The sequence below is a fragment of the Callorhinus ursinus genome, unplaced genomic scaffold (genome assembly GCF_003265705.2).
Source record: "Callorhinus ursinus isolate GAN/ISIS: 27379988/994484 unplaced genomic scaffold, GSC_fseal_2.0 scaffold85, whole genome shotgun sequence".
In the NCBI taxonomy this organism is placed as follows: Eukaryota; Metazoa; Chordata; class Mammalia; order Carnivora; family Otariidae; genus Callorhinus; species Callorhinus ursinus.
Genome location: NW_027397147.1, coordinates 2,354,116 through 2,375,400, shown reverse-complemented (window position 1 = coordinate 2,375,400; position 21,285 = coordinate 2,354,116). Strand labels below are relative to the sequence as shown.

Sequence of the window (21,285 nt, the reverse complement as noted above, 5' to 3'; positions counted from 1 at the left end):
GCAAATAGCCTGAGTGCCTCCTGGGTGCTGGAGAGCCACAAGTGGACAAAAACAGGCCGCGGTGGCTCCTTACATGGGGATGGACCAGTTTAACATCTGCGGTCACCTGGTCTTCTGGTTCTACAACCCCTTGGCAGCTGCACATTTTGCCAAAAAACGCCCCCATGGTGGTTTCTGCTGAAGGTCCCGCAGCTCAGCGGTGCTGGCACTGAACTGACCACTTGACTGCTGTATTAACCACACACCTGCGGAGGGACCCATTCACATCCTGCAGCTGTGGGAAGTCTCAAAGGAGCCAGAGTAAGGGGAAAAAGTCACTGAGTACACACAGATAACTGGCTGGTGATGCTACTTTAGGACCTGGATGTTAAGCAACTGCAAAGACCTTTCTACTCTAAGAACTTGCTGGAAAAATCTTTTGACAGACTCGTGTGCCACCATAGGTAGGCCGTGAACTGGCCCAATATAGTATTTCAAAGGGTGTGTGAATTAAAACAGTAAATGAGATTGTGTGCATTTTTTATTTTTTGGTATGATTTTATTTGAGAGCGAGCACAAATGGGGGAAGGGGGAGAGGGAGAAGCAGACTCTGCACTGAGCGCAGAACCCAACACAGGACTCGATCCCAGGACCCCGGGATCATGACCTGAGCCGAAGGCAGATGCTTAACTGGCTGAGCCACCCAGGCGCTCCTGTGCATTTGGTTTAATGGCCTCCTACAAGTGCCTTTGAGGATCTGTGGTAGGCCGTTTCCGTGGCGCCATGGTGGCTATGAGGCCAGTCGTGACTGGCTTCCTGTCCCGTCTCCAGTTCTGCCACATCACTCTTGGCTCTTCTGTGTCCCCTCAACGGCAAGCGCACTCATTCACTCCATGAAACCATTCCACGCCCACCATGGACCGGGCACACCACCAGGCAGGGCCTGAGCACACGTCTCTGCTCTCTGAGAGCTCACCGTGTGTAAGGGAGACTTAAAATCCGGGTGATGCATCCTACTCAGCTTCAGCAGGAATGCAACAAGCACCGCTGCTCCCCATCTGATGGGCCGAGACGGACGTCACCTCTGGGTTTGGCTGGAATCATTTAACCTGAATCTGATCATGAGCAAATGAATCCAGAAGGTGGGACTTTAAACATCTGTGCCATGGGGAAAGAAGGAGAGGGCAACTATTCTAAATGAACACGGACCAGAGATATGTCAACCTCATGCTACGTGAAAGGACTGGGGGAAACGAATGTTCTGAGAACTGGACTGTATGTAGGTGATACAAGTTGAACTTCTCAGGTCTAATAACAGCATTATGGAGCAGACCTTATTCTCGGGATAGAGACATCTTGACGTTTTGGAGTAAAGCATCCAAGACGTCTCCAGCTAACTTTCAGATGGTTCAGCAAAAGAAAAAACAGTGAAAACAGCACAATGTTAACAACTGGCAGCCAGGTGACAGCATGTGTGTGCATATGCCCGTTCACTGAACTAGTCAGTCCACCTTTTGGTTTGAAAGCTGTCAGACTAAAAAGGGATAAACTTCATGGTACATGTAACAAAGAGTATACTGATGGCATATAGGTGGATAGCCAACCATATGAGATTGGCTAAACAATTTTACACAGTGACATGGAAAGATGAGTGTTTTAAATAAAAACATAAATAGCATGATCCCATTTCTATAAAACACCAAAATGTTAGTGATGAATACCATAATATGGTAAATACACTGGCTTATTTTTGTTAATCCGTACTCTTAAAATAAATAACGGGGTGCCTGGGTGGCTTAGTTGGTTAAGCAGCTGACCTCTGATTTTGGCTCAGGTCATGATCTCAGGGTCCTGGGATCAAACCCCAGGTGGGGTTCTATGCTCAGCAGGGAGTATGCTTGACATTCTCTCTCTCCTTCTCCCTCTGCCCTTCCCCACTGAACTCTCTAAAATAAATAAATCTTCAAAAAAAATTATACAGGGGCACCTGGGTGGCTCAGCCGGTTAAGCGTCTGCCTTTGGCTCAGGTCATGATCCCGGGGTCCTGGGATTGAGCCCCGCGTCGGGTCCCTGCTCAGCGGGAAGCCTGCTTCTCCCTCTCCTGCTCCCCCTTGCTTGTGGGCACATGCTCTTGGCACACGCTCTAATAAAATCTTTAAACAAATTTTTAATTAAAAAAAAATAAGAGTATGTGAAAACCATGCAGAGGTGCTGGTGTGTGAGAGCCACTGGCAGGCAGTGAGGCCTGAGCAGAGTTCCTAAGGTTCTGTAGGAGCTACCCAGGCAGGCAGGAGAGCAGTGTACACCAAGACAGGAGGTGGGTCGTCCGTTCGCTCAGTCTGGGCACTGCTACAGCATGAACTCATGGGCAGAGCCGCCTGTGACTCCCTACTGTGGCTGGGATCAGGTCACAAAGGAGGGCTTCAGTCTGATTAAAGAACGTGTCGGCAGCAGGTGCTGACAGGATCTTCTACAGGGGAGACACAGTCAGATATACTTGGCCTCAGACACTGGTAGCCATGCAAAGAGTGGGCTGAGGGCATGGAAAAGCCCATGACAAAAACGCAGATTTTGGGGCTGGGATGACAAGGGATGGACTGGAAAGATATTCTGGGAATAAAAATGGCAGCACTTGGTCAGATGAAAAACGCAGCAAGCCTAGGATCTCAAGTGTCTGGCTTGGGTGCTGCCTGAGTAGCTGTCTGAAATAGGTAACGGAGGAGGATCAGACTGAAGGGCGACAGAATTTCAGGTGGGGACTGTGTGGGATTTGTTTGCGGGATACCCAAGCAAATGACGGATAACCAGCAAGAGCTTAAGAAAAACTCCAGACTGGAGCCACGGGGCTGGAGTCCGAGTGTTCGCCAGGCGCTTCCCCGGGGCTGGTTCCCTCCAGCTGTAAAGTCCCCATTGAGTTAGGCTCTCAGCTTTAAGGGCTTGAAGTGAGAATGACTGACCCTCAGTTCCTGGGACGGATCCTTACATGTGTGAATTTTACCTCCTTCAAGGATGGATCAGAGCTGAGAACTGAGAGGATTACCTACCCCTTAAAATTTCTTTAGCAAGTACACGTATTACTGTTTCCATTTTTAACATGGCAGCCAATTAATAAACAAATGTCAGAATTCAAAGTTTAAAACTAGGACTTACAAACACAAGGTAGTGCCCTTAACACACCTATAGCTAAACCAGGGAAAGAAGAAATCCACAAAGGAAAAAGTAGCCGAGTTCCCTCATTGGTTCTCAACCATAAGGTGCTATCTAGGGCACAGACTAGTTACACGTGAAGCCGAAACCGGGTTTTGAATGGCCTCTGGCAGGCACACAACCCAGTCACATAGCTTCTCTGCGCCCGTTTCCTTTAATAGGTAGAGCGGGGGTGACCAGGGATGTGGCAAAGGGCTAGCGACAACGCATGTGCATCATCTGACCCAGCACCTGGCACATGGTTAAGACTCGATGAAGGAGCTGATGTCACAGGACCTGAAGGCAGTGTGTACAAGTCCCTTACCAAGTAGCACTGGCTTGGCATCTGGCAAGAGGTCAAAAGCCTGCTAGGTGGTCTGCCAAAGCTGCTCTGTTTTCTAGTTTGGAGTGTCTGAAAGCCCCAGACTCAACAATGAATGGAGGTCAATTAGGACATGCTTTAGATGCTAAGGTTACCATGTTTGTGTGTTTGCAGAGGGCAGGGGCAACAAGCCAATTAAGAGCTCTAGGTGGCAAAGCAGAGTTGGGACTTAGCGGGTCAGGCGCCTGACAACCTGACTTGAGCGCCTGCACCGGGCTAGGTCTGAGACTCTGGATTTTCCGGTTACACGAGCCATATCACTTTGCCTACGTCATGTGAATCAAGATTGTCACCAAAAACCAAGAGTTCGGAGTCCTAGAGCCCTGGAGTCGGTAAGTCCTAGACTTAGATGTGGGAGGGAAGCCAGAGTGATCAGCAGATGAGAGGATTCTGCCCCATGAGGTGCTAGTTCCGACTATGCCTCCTCTAGAACCACGGCTCTGACCAACCGTGACAAACTCATGACATAAAGAAGAGCAAGACTCAGGACAGAAGGGAAGAACAGATCTAGGGGTCACCATGTAAATTAAGATGAAAGAAATATATGGGGGAAATTACTTTCAGGTGAGAGAGAAAAACCAAAATTAGCAACAAAAAAGCTAAAACAGTATTGAAAAAAACACAAGATTGGGATAAAGATTTAAAAACAGGGGCGCCTGGGTGGCTCAGCTGGTTAGGCGCCCAACTCTTGATTTTGGCTCAGGTCATGATCTCAGGGTTCTAGGATCAAGCCCCATACTGGGCTCCACACTCAGCAGGGAGTCTGCTTAAGAATCTCCCTCTCCCCCCAGCTCACCCTCTCTCTCTCTCTCTCTCTCTCAAATCAATCTTTAAAAACATAAGGGCTATGAGTTGGGAAACACTAGCTCTAGAAGATACTTCGGTGTGTATATCAGGTATTACTGAGTCGACAGTTTTCCTAGACGAGACAATTCTGTTGTGGTAAGGTCTGACAGTGTCATTCTGAGGAGATGAGTGCTCAATGCCATGATGTCTGCATGTCTGTCAAACATTCCAGTAACAGTAAAGTGCACGTGTGTCTGAGGAAGCAAGCAAGCATGTGTGGTTAGTATTTTAAGAACTGGTGAAAGCTAGGTGAAAAGTAAGAGGTGGTCACTGTAGCATATTCAACTTTCTGTAGGTTTGAAAATGTCCAAAACAAAACAACAAAAAAAAGGGAAAACAGCAAGGAATTAAAATTAGATAAGGGGCAGGAGGGGTAAAACAGAAGAAACTTGAAAATTTCGGAGTTATAAAACGGGGTGAACAGTAGGAAAGGTTCTATCAGGACAGTAAGGCTAACAAGGCTTCAGATCAAAATTAGGCTTGATGAACTAGGGAAAGCCAGAGGGGTTAATCCTGGCTCAAGGAGCCACGTAGTGTTGGCAGAGAGCTCGTGGGTGGGAAGCATGTCACACCCCCATAGCATGGATGGGCTGGCCAGACCACCTCTTGAGCAAGAGCAGGAAGAAGTCATTGCCTCTTGCCCTGTCTGGTTCATGGGATGCCTACCACAGAGAGAGTTCTGTCAGTTACTACTGTTGAGAGAATGTCAGACACCTCCCCTCAGGCTGGAGTTTCTCTCATTCTCCATCTGAGGAGTCATCCTGTTAGTTTGAAGGTGCCTGAAATAACTCTTCAAAACTGGGATAAAACCCAGCAGCACCCTCTGTACACAGAAGATTCTCCAGGTGTCCATCAACCAACGTGCAGCACGTGGCACAGTCTGCCCCTCTCTCCCATAGAGCAGGTCCTTAAGGACCTGACAGCATTGCTTTGGGATTGAGATACTGGGAAAATGGCGGGGGGGGGGGGAGCCTGGGAGGGGCAAGGAGACCAGAACCTTCAGGAACATTTTCATAATGGGCAGAGAAGAAGAGAGGGCCCGTGGGTGGTACTGGGTCAAAACCAGTTGTGACAAACTATAGTGACTCTTCATGCCAAGGACTGTTTTTGTCCTGTTTTGGGAAATAGATCTCCCCCCACCCCGGTCTTTGCAGCTTGCTGCAAGAGCTGTAGCTCCTTCCAGTGATTTATTAAACACGTCCTCAAAGGCTTAGTGGCCAGGTGAAGTCACGCATGGCGCTAGTCAGAAGGCTTAAGGACAGGGAGGCAGCTTCCCTGACGCCTGGAGGCCAGAGCACGGAAGGAGGACTGCCTTCCCCCGAGTGGGTCCGACCAGTTGGTCATTCTGGCTAACACAGGAAATAAACCAAATTCACTGTATTGCCTGTTTTGCACAGGAACAAATTTGGGTATACTTAAAGCCAAATACATAAGACAGTACTATAGCAGACCACAGCAGCAAAAAAACAGGCCCGGGGCCCAGTCCCAAATATCGGGCAATGCCCAGTACAGATCAGGCGCATGAAAAACTGAAAGGAAAAGGAGACGCAATTAATTATCAAACTTTAATTGATAGACTAATCTTACAGGATAAACAATAAGACAGCTAGTCAAGATTACACTTTAAAAAAAAGTCCAGCAGCGCAGATCTAATAGACTAAATACGTTCATCTCCTCCCAAACAGGCATTTGATTTAAAAACAGAAACCAGGACAGAGCGCACACCACAAGAAAACATAGTACTTACGTATATTGTCAAATAATTCTGCAGAACTCTTTAAGAAAGAAAAGGAAGGAGGTTTCTAGAAACTGAGAGAGCAGTAGAACCACCCAGCCTGGCCGGTCGAAGTGCCAGATGTTCTGCACTTCGGAGGGCTCCTGACCACCTGTAACTTCGGAGAGGCCATTCGGCCCTATTAGGAAACAGGTGCCCCTCCTCCCTGGAGAGGACTTCCTCACAAAGCCTTCAGACAAAGGGACCATCCTTTTCCAAGACAACAGGCATGAAGAGAGCAGCAAAGAGCAAGAGAAAGGTCTCCCTCAGAAGAAGATGGGGTGGAAAGCAAGCCTGCCCTTGCACGGCCCTGGCACACGGAGTCTATCCCTTCCCCTTCGCTGCCCCAGCAAAGAAAGGGTGGGCCAAGTGCAAGAGCCCAGGACGGCTCCTCCAGGCACATGGTTAAAGTAAGGAAAAGAGGAAAGCAAGTCCCTTCCGGCTGAAATATGGCAACTTTTCTGAGACGTAGCAAAGTGGCAGAGTTGGTCTCTTTGGCCCTCGTAAGACAGAGCAGCAACTAAGGAGCCTACTGGGCCTCACTGGCCCCCACCGTGTCCACAAGAGCATCCTTAGCTCAGTTCAATCGCATCTAAAAAGAGTGAACGCTACTTGCGAAAGGCCCAGCTTCAGTGAAAACACTCCATACAGGAGAGTTCCGGCAGCTCATGAGTCGGCTTTTCAGAGGACCGGACTCACAGAACCAGAGCTGCGCGGGCCTGGCCGGGATGACCTGGTCATCGCTCTGCCAAGTGGTCTCTGGGAGGGAAGAAAGGCCTGCCGTCTGTGAGCAAAGCCCCGCAGGACGACCGCCAGCACAAACCCTGGAGGAGGAAGCAGGCCCTCGGGAGGCGTGGAGAAGCGCCCCAAAAGCGAAGAGAGGATGAGCCTGGCTCCCCGCGCGCCGAGCCCCTCCTGGGGACCAGCTCGTCCTGATGCATGTCCTCTGCCACGGTGAGGGAGGGCACGGCCCCAGCAAAGGGACTGCACGGAAACAATCCTGAGGACAAATTAACACTGTGATGCCACCGAAGAGTACGAGACTTCAATTTGCTAACACAGATTTAGTCAGAACATTCTAGACCGTAAACAAGGTTAGGAAGAGACCGCTCACGGGACCGAGGGAAAAACCGTGAATACTGCTGTGACCCAGACATGGATCTAAGTCCAATACTTCTCCCAGTGGCTTCTGGTGCTGTCCACCTCTGCTCTCCCGAGGGCTCCCAGCAAGGTCTCCATGCAGACAGGGTCAGGAGCCAGAGCTCGAGATCATTCTAGCAAATTTACTGAGCTCTGTAAAACAATACTCCAACGGCTCTGTACGAAAAGATGTCGTTGACATTATTATTTATATATAGTATCTTGAAGTAAGGAAAAAAAGCACCATTTTACGTAAAATAAAAAGGCTCACGCAGGCTTTGGTCCTGTCTAGAAATGACAGCAGCCCGAGTGAGAAGCGGTTTGGCCCTTGGGGAGCAGGCAGATAAGGGGACACACACGCTCTCACTGGAGGGGGAGGGGCAAGACAGCACAGGAAGCCATGGAACAGGGCAAACAAGGAGACCTGGTGGGAAGGGCCTCTGAGAGCAGCACTGTGAGGCCAGTCTGGGGACGGAGACACCTGCTTCGCGAGAACAAAGGTGGGTGTGTGGCACTGTCAGGACACGTCTCCAGGACGGAGCACTGGCCAACAAAAAGGGCAGTGTTCAGACCAAGAGGACCCTCTGCTTGCTATGACATCGTTTCCTCCGCAGACCCGTCCGCTGCAGAGGAGGCTCTGACAAGTAGCACAGAAGCTCTTCTTCTCCAGAAACTGCAGGCCAACGGGGACAGAAAAGCGCAGTGACTGCTCCTTCTTCAACGGGTGACAAGCAGGCGGTTTCTTGGACGCTACACTTCACATAGGTACGTATGCCCCCACAAAAGCAAGAGTAGAGTTCCCTGCCCAGATGTGTAACTGGGCAAGGGCTACACCGTGAAAAGCACGAGTCTGTCTACATGGGCTGGATTCCTGAACTACAGCTTGGAAGGGAAGGGCGTAGAGTATCATCATTAACTGGCTCACAAGGAATAGTCATCTTAGGCGAACACATGCTAATTACATTTCACAGGATGAGGGGGAACAGCCTAGAATCCAGAATGTGAAGTTTGGAAAATCTCTCGCCAAACCTTACTATGAGAGCCTGCAGCCAGGGAGAGGAGAATTGCAAAGACAGCCAGCAGAGAAACAGCAAAGAGCACAAAGGGCATCATTCACCAAAAGACTCGCCCTCGTGTCCGAGTCGATCGAGCCATAGGGAGACAACAGAAGCTCACGTGTACCAAGAACATAAGGGCTAAAACCAGAAGAGGGTGAGCTAATCACAAAAGCAATTTATCCCATTTTCGATGTTTAAGTACATCGGCCAACCCACTAGGTCAACAGGTCTTTTATTGAGAAAGGCAGCATCTCTGAACCTGGGATGAAGGACACTTGAACATAATGCATGAGCAGAAGGACCAAATGGAGAAGCAGTAATTGAAATAATCGTTGGACTGCTTAAGAATTTCTCGGAATTTCGAAAGAAAGAAGGATATGGGCCTGAGGTTATATGGCCATAGAAACGTGCTTCCATCCAGCTCCTCATTGAAGAGGTCTTTGTCGGCCTGGGAGCTGTGGCTTTTGGGCAGCGCAGCCCAGACACACCCATGCCAGGCTGGGCCTCAGAGCCAAATCAGGGAGGGCACCAGACAACCAGGACACCAGCAGGTGGAACTCCCCAGAGACCGCGGCCCAAGGGGCAAGCCGTTTGGACGGGAGTCACTGTGAGATACTTGGCTGCTCGACACCCAGCACAGCAGGCACGAGAGCTCCCTGCCCTAGACCCAACAGCTCTTCCTCTCCCGCCGTGCGTTCTCGAGCAGCAACATGGTGGGAGGGAGGCCAGGAGAGGAAGCATCGATGAGGTACAAAACCAGGAACTGACATCTTTGGGTTTTTAAAACAAAAATTCAAATCTAGGAAGTGAGAACATACAAAAGGGAAAAAATTAAATCTGAATCCATGGACAGAAAAATATGGCTTACTAACCCCCCCCTCATTTTGCATACAATTTTATATGGAAAAAAAAACAAAACCAAAACCCAATTCATCACAACGCAGTCCAAATGTTTGCAACCGAAGATTTATGAAAATATTTCAGTTGAAATCGCCTTAAAAAAAAATAAAAATAAAAAAGGAAACCAGCAAGCTTTTGATCATTCCTTTCTAAACAAAACTGGCAGATCTACTCTCAAACACACCGAAGAGTATTCCACACAACGTGCTCGGAACTCAGATTTATTGATTTCCACCGTATGGACTTTAAAAATGGTATGAAGCTGACTGCCAGAAAAGGGAACCGGTGATTTTAAGTTAAAATTAAGCTAATGGTGAAAGTACATCACCTCTGGCTTCAGTCACCACATCGCCTTAGAGTGGATATAGGTTTTTTTGTTTGTTTTTGAACAAAGTCCCAGAACTCTGAAATCCAGGGATGCTGCAGGCCTCTCCCAGCAATGTCCTTCACTTTGGGTCAGTCTCCTGGGCCAGAGGTGAAAGTGCTTTCAAAAATACTGCCACTTCCCCAGCACAGTGTCTTTGATTGCATCCACATATTGAGTTGGGACCCAGTACACCCAGTAGTAAGAGGCTTCCGTGGGGCCCAACTGAAACGCCTGGAAGGGAAAAAGGAAAACCAAGCGGTACTTCAGAGGTTGGGAGACCGAGCAGGCAGCACGACAAACACGGGGGAGGGCGGAGAAGTGAATTAAAACTAAGGGAAGGGGGAAACACTGTGCACACGGGGAGCATTCTCCTGTCCCCCCCTTCCCCCGAAAAGGGTGGTGGCAGAGTTAAGCACAGCCGACCCTAAAGCAGTGGCTCCCAAACTTGCGTGTGCATCAGAACCATCTGGAAGGCTTGTTAGAACAGACTGGTTGGGCTCCACCCCCTAGAGCATCTGATTTGGGAGGTCTGGGGCCTGAGAATTTGCGCTTCTAACAAGATCCCAGGCGACGTGGTACTACTGATACACAGACCAGTTTGAGAACCACTGCCCTAGAAACACTGTCACACATGCACAAAGGAACAAATCTATGTTCACAGCAGCACCGTCACAACTGGTTAACAACCTGGAAACCTACCTATCTATCAGTAAGGGAACGCAAAATTAAAAGTGACATGCCCTATTCGTACGAATGTGGGATTATTTTTCAAAGGTATGAACTGGATCTACAGTTAATATGGACAGATCACAATGTCGAACCAAAAAGAGCAGGTTGCAGAACGATACATACCATGTTACCATTTATGAAAACTGAAAAAACACAGAACAATACTGTATCTCGTTCATGGATTTATACGAAAACAAAAGCAGAGAGCTGGGAAGGACCCACATGAGAAATCATGCTCATAGTAATGGGGGAGGGGAAGACAATGGGGACATATTTGCCGTTGGTAGGTTTTATTTAAAAAAAAAAACGGTTTAAAGCAATTCACGAAATATTTACAACACTCGTTTCTTGGTGATGGATATATGGGTTTGTTCTACTCTTCTCTGTTCTCTTCTGCATTTTTAAACATTTCCCTAAGAATGAAAAGCACAGCCAACCCTCTCTGGTGTGAGCTATGATACCATTAATCTAGCTACTGAAATGGCATCTGCAAAATGAGCAGTTACTTTCATTTACACAGAGATCAAGGTGCCACTTCACGTCCTTTAGTAAAGAGAAGAGACTATCAGCACTCCTTTCTGCCACAAATGACCCAAGAGAGAAACAAGCATTTGAACTGAATATTAAAACATCAACCATCCAAACTGATTTCTTTAAGGATGTCTGAAATGGTCCCCTCAACTTGCTGGGAATCCCACTCACCGGGCTGCTTGAAAAGTGGGGCTGCGAATGTCATGGGCAACACAGGTCAGATGAACGTTTCAAAAGGGAGTGAAGGGGCCTGGCTGAAAATATCCAGAAGCCGACTTCGTAGATGGGAAAAATGACCGAGTAGGCAGAACAAGTCTGTCTGCGATCCTTCTTAAGGACGAGGGGTGGGAGGGCCGCCAGAGGGCCTGCAAGCAGCCCCAGTGACATCATCACTCCCAGGACACCCAGGAGCCCTGCGGCCCCGGGACTGCAACCCTAACCGTGGCCTGGCTTCAGCGCCTCTGAGTGGACAGACACCAACAGGGCAAGAGAGGGGAGCTGCCATCTGCCCAGAGAGAACTTCGGTAACACCAGACCCCCTTTTCCCTGGGACCTTCCAACACCTCCCTCTGCAGGGGACCTTTTACCCCCGATGCACAGGTCAAGCCACCGGCTGCTCCTCATCCCTGGAACGGGGTGCGCCATTGGCTGCCCGCTAAAAACCCCGCCTCCTCGGATGGAGAATGGCAGACAGCCCTGCCCCCACCCCATTCCTGGCTCTGGTCAGGCCCCTGTCAGAGTAACTTTGGAGTTTAGGCAACTAAACTTCACTTCTAAAGTGGCCTCTCCTAACCATGCTGGGAAAACTTGGGGGTTTGCCTGAGCAGTGAACGTTCTCTGTGCCCCGCATCACTGAATTCTTGGCTTTGTTCTGCACAAACTCGGGGAATGCCTCCAAACATTCTATCTCGGGAAAGAACAGCCTGCTCTCTTTAGAATAAACCTCCATGTGGAATGATGACCCCAGACTCCGTCCTCCCCACGGTGTCCTCAGCCACCTGATGGCTGCGCCTGAGAAGAGCACCAGTGCCACAGAAGCGGACCGCCTGTGTCCTCACAAATGCCAAGGCTAGTGGGAGATTTTGTTTTATACACAGGACAAAAGTTAAAATGAAAACCCACAAGCCAATCCTCCTCCTTGTATTTATTTTCCTGATCTAATGACAAAAATATTACAAATGAGAGGAAGGTAAAGATATAAAAACATATCCCCTTTAAACTGATGGGGGGTGGGTGGGCGTTGCAGAAATAAACTTAGGAATAGGTCATGGATTGAGTTCTAAGGAGATGAAGAAAACGTGAGGGTCTTAAAACCATGCGTCTTCTGAATATTGAGTTTCTTCGTCCGTTAAGAAAGCTCAGTTAAAACTCCGTTCCCTGCTAGATGAGAAGTGGGAGTGCAGTGAGAGGCTAAACCACGCCGGGCTACTTACCATCATGTGGTAGTCTTCATGTCCTTCGATAGGTTCACTGACCACATTTTTAATGGAGCCCATGGGCAATTTCTCAGTCCGCTCTAGTTGAGAGGGATTACAGTGATTACTCAAAGGCCCTCCTGTCCACTCCTGTGACTCAGCAGTCCCTCATTAGGTTTGGTGGCTCTGGGATCTACTGTAATCCCAAGTCTCCCACGTGCTCTAAGGACGATGGGACAAGGTCGTCTGACCAGCACACCCACAGAGCTCTGCTTGGTAGGTGGGAACTTCTTGGAAGCAAATGGGGAACATTTGCTTGTCATGGCATATATTAAAGGACTCTGAGAACAGAGAGAGCGCTTTCCTGGTGTTATTTTTTTTAAAGTTTGGCAATTTATAAACACCCAAGGATTCCCACTGCAGCCTTCCTGCCGGAGCCCAGCACTGGCTAAGGTCTTTGGCGCCTGGGGGCGGGGCAGTCAAGAGGACCAAGAGCAGAGGCAACAGCATGCCCCTGTGGCTAGCACAGGCAGGGAGTGCGTGGGGCTTTCAACTCGTTTCTATTCCACCCTCCTCCTCACTTGCCCTCCCCCACCCCTTCCCCTCTCCCAGCCCCCCAACCCTCCACATACACACACCTGAGGAAGTGCTCTTGAAACATTTACAACCTCTTGTGATCGACCCTCAAAGTATCACTTATTACAGGGGGGTCAGAAGACATTTTGCAGCAAGTTCAAGGGTGGCAGGTAAGAAAGAGGCGGCAGTGAGGGATGGCAGGAGAGGAGCCTGCAGGAAGTGAGGCCAGTGCCGCAGGGTGGGGCATGAAGGCGGGAGGGGGCGCAGTGCCTGCGCAACAAGAACCCCCCCTCCCCAGGGAGCAGCAGACGCAGCGGGGATGGGGAAGTTCTCAGCAAAGTTAAGCCAAGTCGGAAAAAAACCCAGGACAGCCTTTGCAGAAAGAAAATTCTGGAAAAGAGAGAATCTGCCAATGGATGAGTTGACCAAACAGACCCGGAATTTAGAGGCCTGGGCTCTAGTCTAGCTGCTGACTCGAGACATTTTACTTCCATTCCGTGAGCCTTGGTGTCTGAAAAATGGGGGGTGGGCAGAATGGATGTGAAGGTGTCCATTTGGGTTGTGACTTTCAGTGGCTCTAGAACAGTGACCCACAGGCAGGACCCGACCAGCAGCTGTTTTTAAGATTGAAACTTTTTAAAACACCAGCCACCTTGAAATGTCCTAAGATTTCACACAAAAAGATACATTTCTGGCTTCTCTTGAAAACTCGATCCTGGGCCCACATTCCTGAGTGACAGCGATGAGCTTGATCAGGCTGGACGCCCCTCCACACAGGGTGCATGCCCCCCCGCCCCCCCGCCCCCCCCCCCCCCCCCGCGGCTTGGCCCATCCACGTTTCCTGCCTGAAGCTGGTTCTGCTCGCTGCCGGGCCTTACTCTCGCTACCACGGACAGAGCTGAAGCTGTAAGTAGGAGCCTTGAGTGTCACTCCGCGAAACACCCCACTTGCAAGAAAAAGGCCAACCGGCTGCCGGGATGGCCGTCCCACAGCAGCTTCTCGCCAGCGGAAAGATGAAGCCGGTGGCTGGTGGCCAACTCCCAGAACAGGCTGTCCTGCTGGGAGGGTGCTCAGGACGTTCAGAGGACAAGACTCCTGGGCCAGTGGGAACAATGCCTGACGCACATCACTACAGCAGCCTTCCTGAGAGCAAAACTCTCGGCCCTGTCGCCCGTGAAGACGGCACTCTTGGCCGTGCTCTTTCATCAGGCTGGTGAGGAAGGAGGCTGTCAATAGCTCTGAAACCCCAACCTGTCACGATTCTTTCGAGTGCTTTGTGCCAAAGCGGGAAAGCAGCAACTCCTCTGAGCTGAGAGAACACCTCCGCCCCAGGTACGGGAGGTTCCACTTCGGGCCTGCAGTGAGGACGTGCTTCCTACACGGTCTCTACCACGGAAACGTTCCCTGAGGAACCAACGAGCACTTACAGCCGGAGTCCTCCCCGGCCTCCCCAGCCCACACCTAGCCTCGCGGCCCGCAGGTGACTTCCTGCATCCGCCTCAGCAGTGGCCTTCCAGTACACTGCCCGGAAGAGAAAGTGGAAATGGAAGAAGAGGCAGGAATTGGGCAAGTCAGTGCAATGACGGAGAACTAAGCAAAATCGCCCGCAAAGTCATGGCCAAGGAAGGGGCCAACAGAGGCAGGGCAACTCACGGTGGACGAGCACGGACTGCAGGACCTGGGAAAGGGTCTGAAGGCCCGTGGGAAGACCGGGGAAGCCCTTACGTGTTCTGCAACACTTGCTCTGACCATGCAGTTATAGTCAAGGGTGAAAGGGAGGAGATACAACAAGTTACCATAAAATCGTGAGAAAACTCCTGCGCTTTTGGCATTCCGGTCTTTGTTCACTTTATGGACCAGCCAGAGACAGACGAGAATGCCTGTGTCGGCATTCGGAATGAGAAAACGCCTCACGCCCCATTGCCCCGCTCATTACTTCCTGGAAGTCTGTGGTCCCGCTCGAAGCAGAGTCATACCGAATGGCCTGTCCCTGAAACCAGTCAACCTCATGTGATGGGACCCCCTGTACTTCTCTTTAGCATTTACCTCGAACACTGAATACCTACAGTGCTGGCCAGAACCAGGTGAATTAGGCATGTTCGGTTCCCTCCGGGAATCTAACAGGGGGACAGACAAGTCAGAGAGTAATGAATGCTCTGGGGATGTAAACGGAGCGCTCTATGAACAGAAATGGCAGCAATTCATTTGGAGGGTGGGGAGGCATTGGGGAAGGCTTCATTAGAAGAGAACATTAAAGTAGGGCCTCCGGAAATTTTATTAACAATGAGGAATGGGAAGAAGGCATTCCAAGTTAAGGGCCCGGCAGGAGCAAAGACGTGGGGCTGTGCAGAGCACAGTTGAAATTGCAGGCTAGTGCAGCTGAAGCCCACAGCGTGTAACGGGGCAAGCGGGGTAGGAGTCTAGGTCCAAAATCTGACAACACTGGACACTACGTTTAGGCATTTGAACTTGGTTCTTCCAGGCCAAAGGTTGCTGAGCATGGGAACCAGGGAGGAAGATGGGTAGGACACAACAAAACAGACAGGGCAGGGAAACAGGTTAACTTGCTTTAACAAACCAAGTTTAAAGATACTAAGAGTCTTAACTGGCACAACAGAGTGGCAAAAAAAAAGGGACACAGATAATTCTGGAGCGTAACTGACAAGACTTTGAACCACCTGAGGGAACAGAGGGGGAGGAGAGTCAGAGACGATTCCCAGCCAACAGCAAGCAGCAAGCCCGCCCCACCAGGCACAGGCAGGCGTAGGTGGAGACAGGCAGAGCACATACAGGTAGGGAGGGAGGGGTGGGTCCACGGTACTAGGAAAATGCACCCAGTACAGGGACAAACTCTGACCTCCAGGGGCCAGGCAGGTGACATTACATGAACAAAGCTGGCTCCATATGAGGTACACGGACAGTGAGGACTGTGGCATGGCTCATCTGAACCTACTACTTGGCTCCAGCTGATCGCTGCCATGTGAGAATGCAGGTCCAGAATGCCTGCATCTTTTGTTTGTTTGTTTGTTTGTTTGTTTTTCAAGAGAAGCCCAAAAACCCCCACGTCAGATCAAGTGAAATCTCTTTGATTTTTACAGAACGTGGGTAAATCCAAAAAACCCTGGTCTGGGGGCCACACCTGACCCTCAGGCTACACATCTGGGACCTCTGGTTTTGGGTGCAAGTGAAGAGCCACTGTTGATGGACTGGCCCTGACATAAGACTGAAAAGAATGAAGGGAAAAGGGTCCAGACAGAAGGTGAGCATCTAAAAGCAAAGACAAAAAGCCAGGGGCACGCAAAGCACAGTGAAGAGAGAGACCTCAGGAGGAGCAGAGTCGCACCCAAGCCCAAATGCTGCTGGATGCCCGAGGCAGCGAGCCGGGAAGGGCCAGGAGTGGGAGCCTACCTTTAGTGCCGATCCACAGCTGATCTTGTTCCAGCTTGAAAGTGAGTCTCACTTTGCCTCCGGATTTGTTGTACATGCCGGATAAGGGTACCGTTGGCAAGCGCTCCTGGAGGCATGGGAGCGCAGTGAGAGACATGCATCAGAAACAAAGACACACAAGGAAGGACCAGGGACAGGATGGGAGGACGTGATCACAGGAACCTCAGGAAGTCAGAAGGGGGGCCTGGCGTGTTTTCACAACGCTCACAAAGGAGTCCGGCTTACCTGGGCACCCTTAACAGATGGCATCACATCTTCGGGTTTTCCTTTATCCAACACTTTCCTGTGTTGCTGGAACATAAGTCAGAAGAAATGATAACTGAAACAGCTGACTGCATTTTAGTCATGTTACTACTTTTCTGGAAAAGAGGGAAAAAAGCCTTCAGGTTTCGGGTCAAGAGCTTTCAATGTGTACAGATTACGGGTCCTCTGACATGAGAGAGCACTGCTGTCCGGTGGCGAGGTCTCTGATGCTAGACATGTCCTACATCCGTGCTGTCTCAGACAGTAGCCACGAGACCCTCGGGTCTAGGAAGCACGTGAAAGCTGGCTAACATAACTGAGGGACTAAATTCTCAATGTTACTGAATTTTACTACGCTTTACGTGGCTGTTGTGTTAGACATCAAAGTTCTAGAGCAACTAAGGCTTCCGGATGCTAATTCAAATAAACTATCCCCTCCTCTGGCCACCCCCCCCCCCAAAAAAAACACTACCACTGAAAGGGATAAACATCATGATAAAGAGAACCGCAAAGGGTATTCTCCTGGTAGGTACAAAATGACAGCCATCCCTGCCAACTTAAACTCCCAAAGAAACAGTGCTGATGATCAGCCTAACTGCCTACAAGGGGCATTTCTTCAACAAATGGAAACTCAAGACTACTGTAGCAATCTTCCTCACTACCTCACCCTCAACCCCAGCTACACAGAAGGCCATGAGACGTATTTCCGAGACAAATGCCAATTCCTCTACAGACTGACGTTAACAAGTCTCTGATCCCGCCCCCGCCCCCCAGGGTTTGAGGCAGCTTGTTAAGGGTTCTCACTGGGCTCATGGCTCCCTAAAACAGATCTTGAGCAGCCCAAATGCCTGAGCTTGTCTACTCTCCACTGGCGGCTTTATAAGTCACTGTCTGGTCACTATTCGGTAAAACTGAGACTATGGCACAGCAAGCAGGTGAAAGGGAACAACTCCACCAAATGGAAGCACCACGTGGTCATGAGCCACTTCCAACCCTCCCTGGCACGGCAGAGACCCTCTGGCAGGGATAAACTCAATACTGCCAGACTGCTAGCAAAGGGTCCCCATACGGAGCAGCCCCAGATTCCTGAGCAAGCTGACAAAAAGCCAGGAGAATGGGTCCTTCTCATTAGGCTGTGTTAACTCCTAACTAGCATCAATGAAACAGAGCAGCAGAAATTAACAGCTTAATTTGACTCATACCTCGCAACGATCTTTGAGAAGAATTTTCCCTGTACTGTGGGAAACAGCTTTAAGGATGTTAAGCTACCATTAGTAACTCAAAACCTATGTTTAAGAAGCATATAAAGCTACAAGGGTGTGACCGGTGGGAACCCTCACTCACTTCTGACATGCTCACATTTGACAATTTCATGTATGTGGCAGAGGAGTGGAAAAGAAGTCAATTGGTTACATTTTGACCCCATATTTGGGGCTGAAACGGTCCAAATAAATACTTTTTAGATGTTAATATAGATTTACAACTCCTCATCTAAAACCCTGTAAGTAAATGTTTTTGAGTTTTATAAAACCCAAGTGTTATGGACTTTAAAAAAGCAATACGGTTTAAAAACATGTTACAAGTTATCCTCTGTAGAACCTGGGGCAGTACCTTGTCATTCGAACATATTGTTTCTGTAGCAAAACATGGACAGTCACAGTAATTCTGGTCAAGTTTTGATGCCTAGTCAGGTTTGCAAAGCACACATAGAGGGTCATGGGCCTGTAACACAAAACTGTATCTTCCTCACACTATTAGCCATATGCCTTAGTGCCTAGAGTCACTAAAATCAATCTTGGTTCAAACTGGTCTACTCTAAAAACACAAAACTAAAAACCAGCAAAACAACACAACAAACAAACAAAAACCCCCAAATTGATCTACACTACTTGGGACACAGGTTAAGTTGAGAATATCTGTTTTCCTGGAAAGCTGCCAGTCATAGCCAAGAGGCCCCATGACAATGAGCGGGTTCTCTGGTGGAAAGGTTGCAAGAGATGGTTCTTCCAACCAGTTCCCTCTGTGGTAAAATACTCTCACTTTTCCTAATTACGAAAAGGAATTTTAATCGCTACAAGGAACACAAGACAAGGCTGGATCTCTTCCATCCAAAATGAGCAACAGGATATAAAAAATCAGGTCCCCATTTCATGGACCACGAAGGGAAAAAAAAAAAAAACCAAAGCCAGGGTAGTTATGTTCCTAGTCAGCTTCATTTGGCTTCCTGAAAAAGTCAGTTTTAGAGGAACCTCTGAAAGCTGCGGAGTTCTATGGCTATCCAGAAATGGCTTGACTCGGGGGAAGCCACAAACCAAAAAACAAATGTAAGCACTTGTACAAAATGGGGGCGGTTCATTCTGCTGGTGGCATTTTTCTCTGGCACTAAAGAGAAATGCACATCTGATTCCTTTCAATACTTGTCTGAAGCCTGCCTTTACAAAGGCCTTATCCTAAAGTAAAGAGACTTGAGACACACTGACCCGCCAGATGAGACAAAGTTGCAAATCTCAGGTAGTTGTCACCTCCACTCAACAGTCAGCCGCACCCAACTGCTGCCATAAATTTCCATCATGGGCCCTGTCCGAAAAGGAGCTTATTCTAGGGAGAATATAACCAGCCAAGGCTCCAGAGGACAAAGCCCCAAACTTCCCAGGACTAGCAATCACATGACAGACTCACTTTCTGCCTGCAGAGTGGTTCCTTCTTGTTCTCTTCGGCCTTTGCATCCTGTTGGGCAGCATCTTTGGGTGTGTTTACGGCTAAAACATCATTTATTGTGGAGCCGACCACCATGATCTTGGCTCCGCTGGTCACTTTTATTTCTCTCAACGTCTTATCCTCAGGGACGAGTCCCTTATACATGACTTTCTGCATGGCAGGAGGGAGACCTTGGGAAAAGGGAGACAGTGAAAGAAAGGAATGAAAAATGTACCTGGACCAGAGCCGTTTGGTAACAGACCTGGAGATGAATACTGTTCCAGCACCTTTGTGCGCTCAAGCAACTGACAACCTCTGAGCCTGTTTCCAAAATTTTATAATTGTGATGGCAGCATTTCCTTCTGCGTAGACTTCTTTTAAGGATTAAAACAAACAGAATATCTAGTGCAGTGTCTGGCATTAAGTAATCGTTCAATAATGTTAGCTGTCATTCATTCCCAGTTGTTCCTCAATCCTCTGATCACGCAAACACTGAGAATCCACAGGCCTCAGTGATACAGAAACCCATAAGGATAAGGTTCTTGTTTTTACCGCGTGCTCACAGGCTACATGGAGAAAGCTTAAAAAAGAAATCATTTCAGTTGGTGAATTACTGTAAACAAAACAAGACTAAAAACTATGAGGATCTGTGAAGGGGCGAGCATGATAGTCAACAGCAGTGTTTCCTAAATTTCTCTTATGAGAATTACCCAAGATATTTGCTAAAAATGAATTCCTGACCACATTCCAGATCCACTGAATCAAACTCTCCAGAGAAAAGGGTTTAGGAGCTATAAATTTAACACGTGCTTCAGATTTTCATTAGAAATGTCTAGGGCAGCACTGATTAGAAGCCTGGGCCTAAAAGTCAGACCTGGGCCTGAATCTCGGCTCAGCCACTTTCTAGCTCTATCATCTTGGGTCTCATTTTCCCCACCTGAATAATGGGTATACCAGTACTTACTCCGGAGAACCATTCCAAGCATTGAGGGAGTGGATGCAAAGAGTGGCCCGCGTGGTGCCTAACAGTGCGAGCACTAGGAATCGGCAGGCGGGGTGAAAAGGCTGCCTTGTCCCCTAACAGTACCACTGCGATTACCTGTAATCGAATGAATCTTCTGTTTTAGTTCGGAGCCTGTGCTATCGAGGGGGAACTTCACGTCGTGTTTAGTCTTATTCCAGATGATCTTCAAGTCCACCAGCTCCCTGCCCGCGCCGCCGCCCGCATCCTCGCCGTTGCTGACCGAGGCCTGGGCCGCAGGGTCCCCAGGGGGCTGGGCCGGCGCCGGCTGCAGGCTACCTCGCGCCGCGCAAGAGTCCTCGGCCGCCGCCCCCGCCGCGGCTTCGGCCTCCACGCAGTTCAGGGGCCGCGCGGGGGCCTCGGTCGCCACAGTCTCGGCCTCCGTGTCCATGCCAGGTTCCTCCATGCCTGCAAGGGGGTTGGGGGGGTGGGCGCTCGCCGCAGGCTGGGCCTGGGACCGAACCCCGCTCGGGCGCCGCCGGACCTCCGCTCCCGAGCCAGGCTGCTCCCCACCGGGCCGGGCCGCATCCCTCCCCGAGGCCCTCTTTACCTGGGCCCAACCTGGGCATTCGCCACCCCCGCCACACTCACCATCCGGGGCTCCGGCCGCCGCCATGATGATTGTGTACAACACCCACCACTCCCGCAGAGGCCGCTGGGAAAAAGCGAGCTAGCTGAGATTGGCCCCCGCAGCAGCCCCTAATCTCGCACAGACTGGCCGGAAACAGGTGGACGTTTCTATGGAGACCCGCCTCCTCCGCTTTCGCGGCCCGGCCCCTGCCACGCTTTAGCTTTCGGGAGCCGAGGGGGGCGGGTCCGGGAAAACTCCCGCTCGAAGGGCTCTGCCCCCTAGAGGCCGAGTGGGGCTGCAGCCGCGCTGGGGGGCGTGGGCTTGCAAGCTAGGAGGCCTGCGCCTTTAAGGGGCGGGGCTGCGCCTTTAAGGGGGCGGGGCTGCGCCTTTAAGGGGCGGGGCTGCGCCTTTAAGGGGCGGGGC

At 49.9% G+C, this 21,285-nt stretch overlaps 1 protein-coding gene across 7 annotated transcripts; it reads right to left on the bottom strand.

Annotated features, from left to right (window-relative positions):
• Nucleotides 1-5,944: 5,944 nt before the first annotated feature.
• UBFD1 (ubiquitin family domain containing 1) lies at nt 5,945-21,120 on the bottom strand. Of its 7 annotated transcripts, XM_025855404.2 has the most exons (9): nt 20,883-21,120; nt 20,370-20,699; nt 19,253-19,461; nt 16,556-16,621; nt 16,292-16,397; nt 14,930-15,000; nt 14,537-14,627; nt 12,326-12,408; nt 5,945-9,863 (listed from the first exon to the last, which is right to left on the bottom strand). In XM_025855404.2, exons 1-9 carry the CDS (start codon nt 20,905-20,907, stop codon nt 9,753-9,755), a joined length of 1,092 nt encoding a protein of 363 aa, XP_025711189.1. In that variant the 5' UTR covers nt 20,908-21,120; the 3' UTR covers nt 5,945-9,752. The 7 variants fall into 7 exon arrangements, with proteins under 7 accessions (XP_025711189.1, XP_025711190.1, XP_073744103.1 ...); XM_025855407.2 differs by lacking the exon at nt 14,537-14,627 and having other exon boundaries at nt 9,725-9,863; XM_025855405.2 differs by lacking the exons at nt 14,537-14,627; nt 14,930-15,000 and having other exon boundaries at nt 20,883-21,115.
• Between the last annotated feature and the right edge of the window lie 165 nt (nt 21,121-21,285).

Coding starts and splice junctions, on each gene's coding strand:
- UBFD1 (XM_025855404.2), bottom strand. CDS start 20,907: ATGGCGGCGGCCGGAGCCCCGGATG. Junction 20,700..20,882: donor GGCGGCCGGAGCCCCGGATG/GTGAGTGTGGCG, acceptor ACCCCCTTGCAG/GCATGGAGGAACCTGGCATG. Junction 14,628..14,929: donor GTAGGTATTCAGTGTTCGAG/GTAAATGCTAAA, acceptor CTGCATGGTCAG/AGCAAGTGTTGCAGAACACG.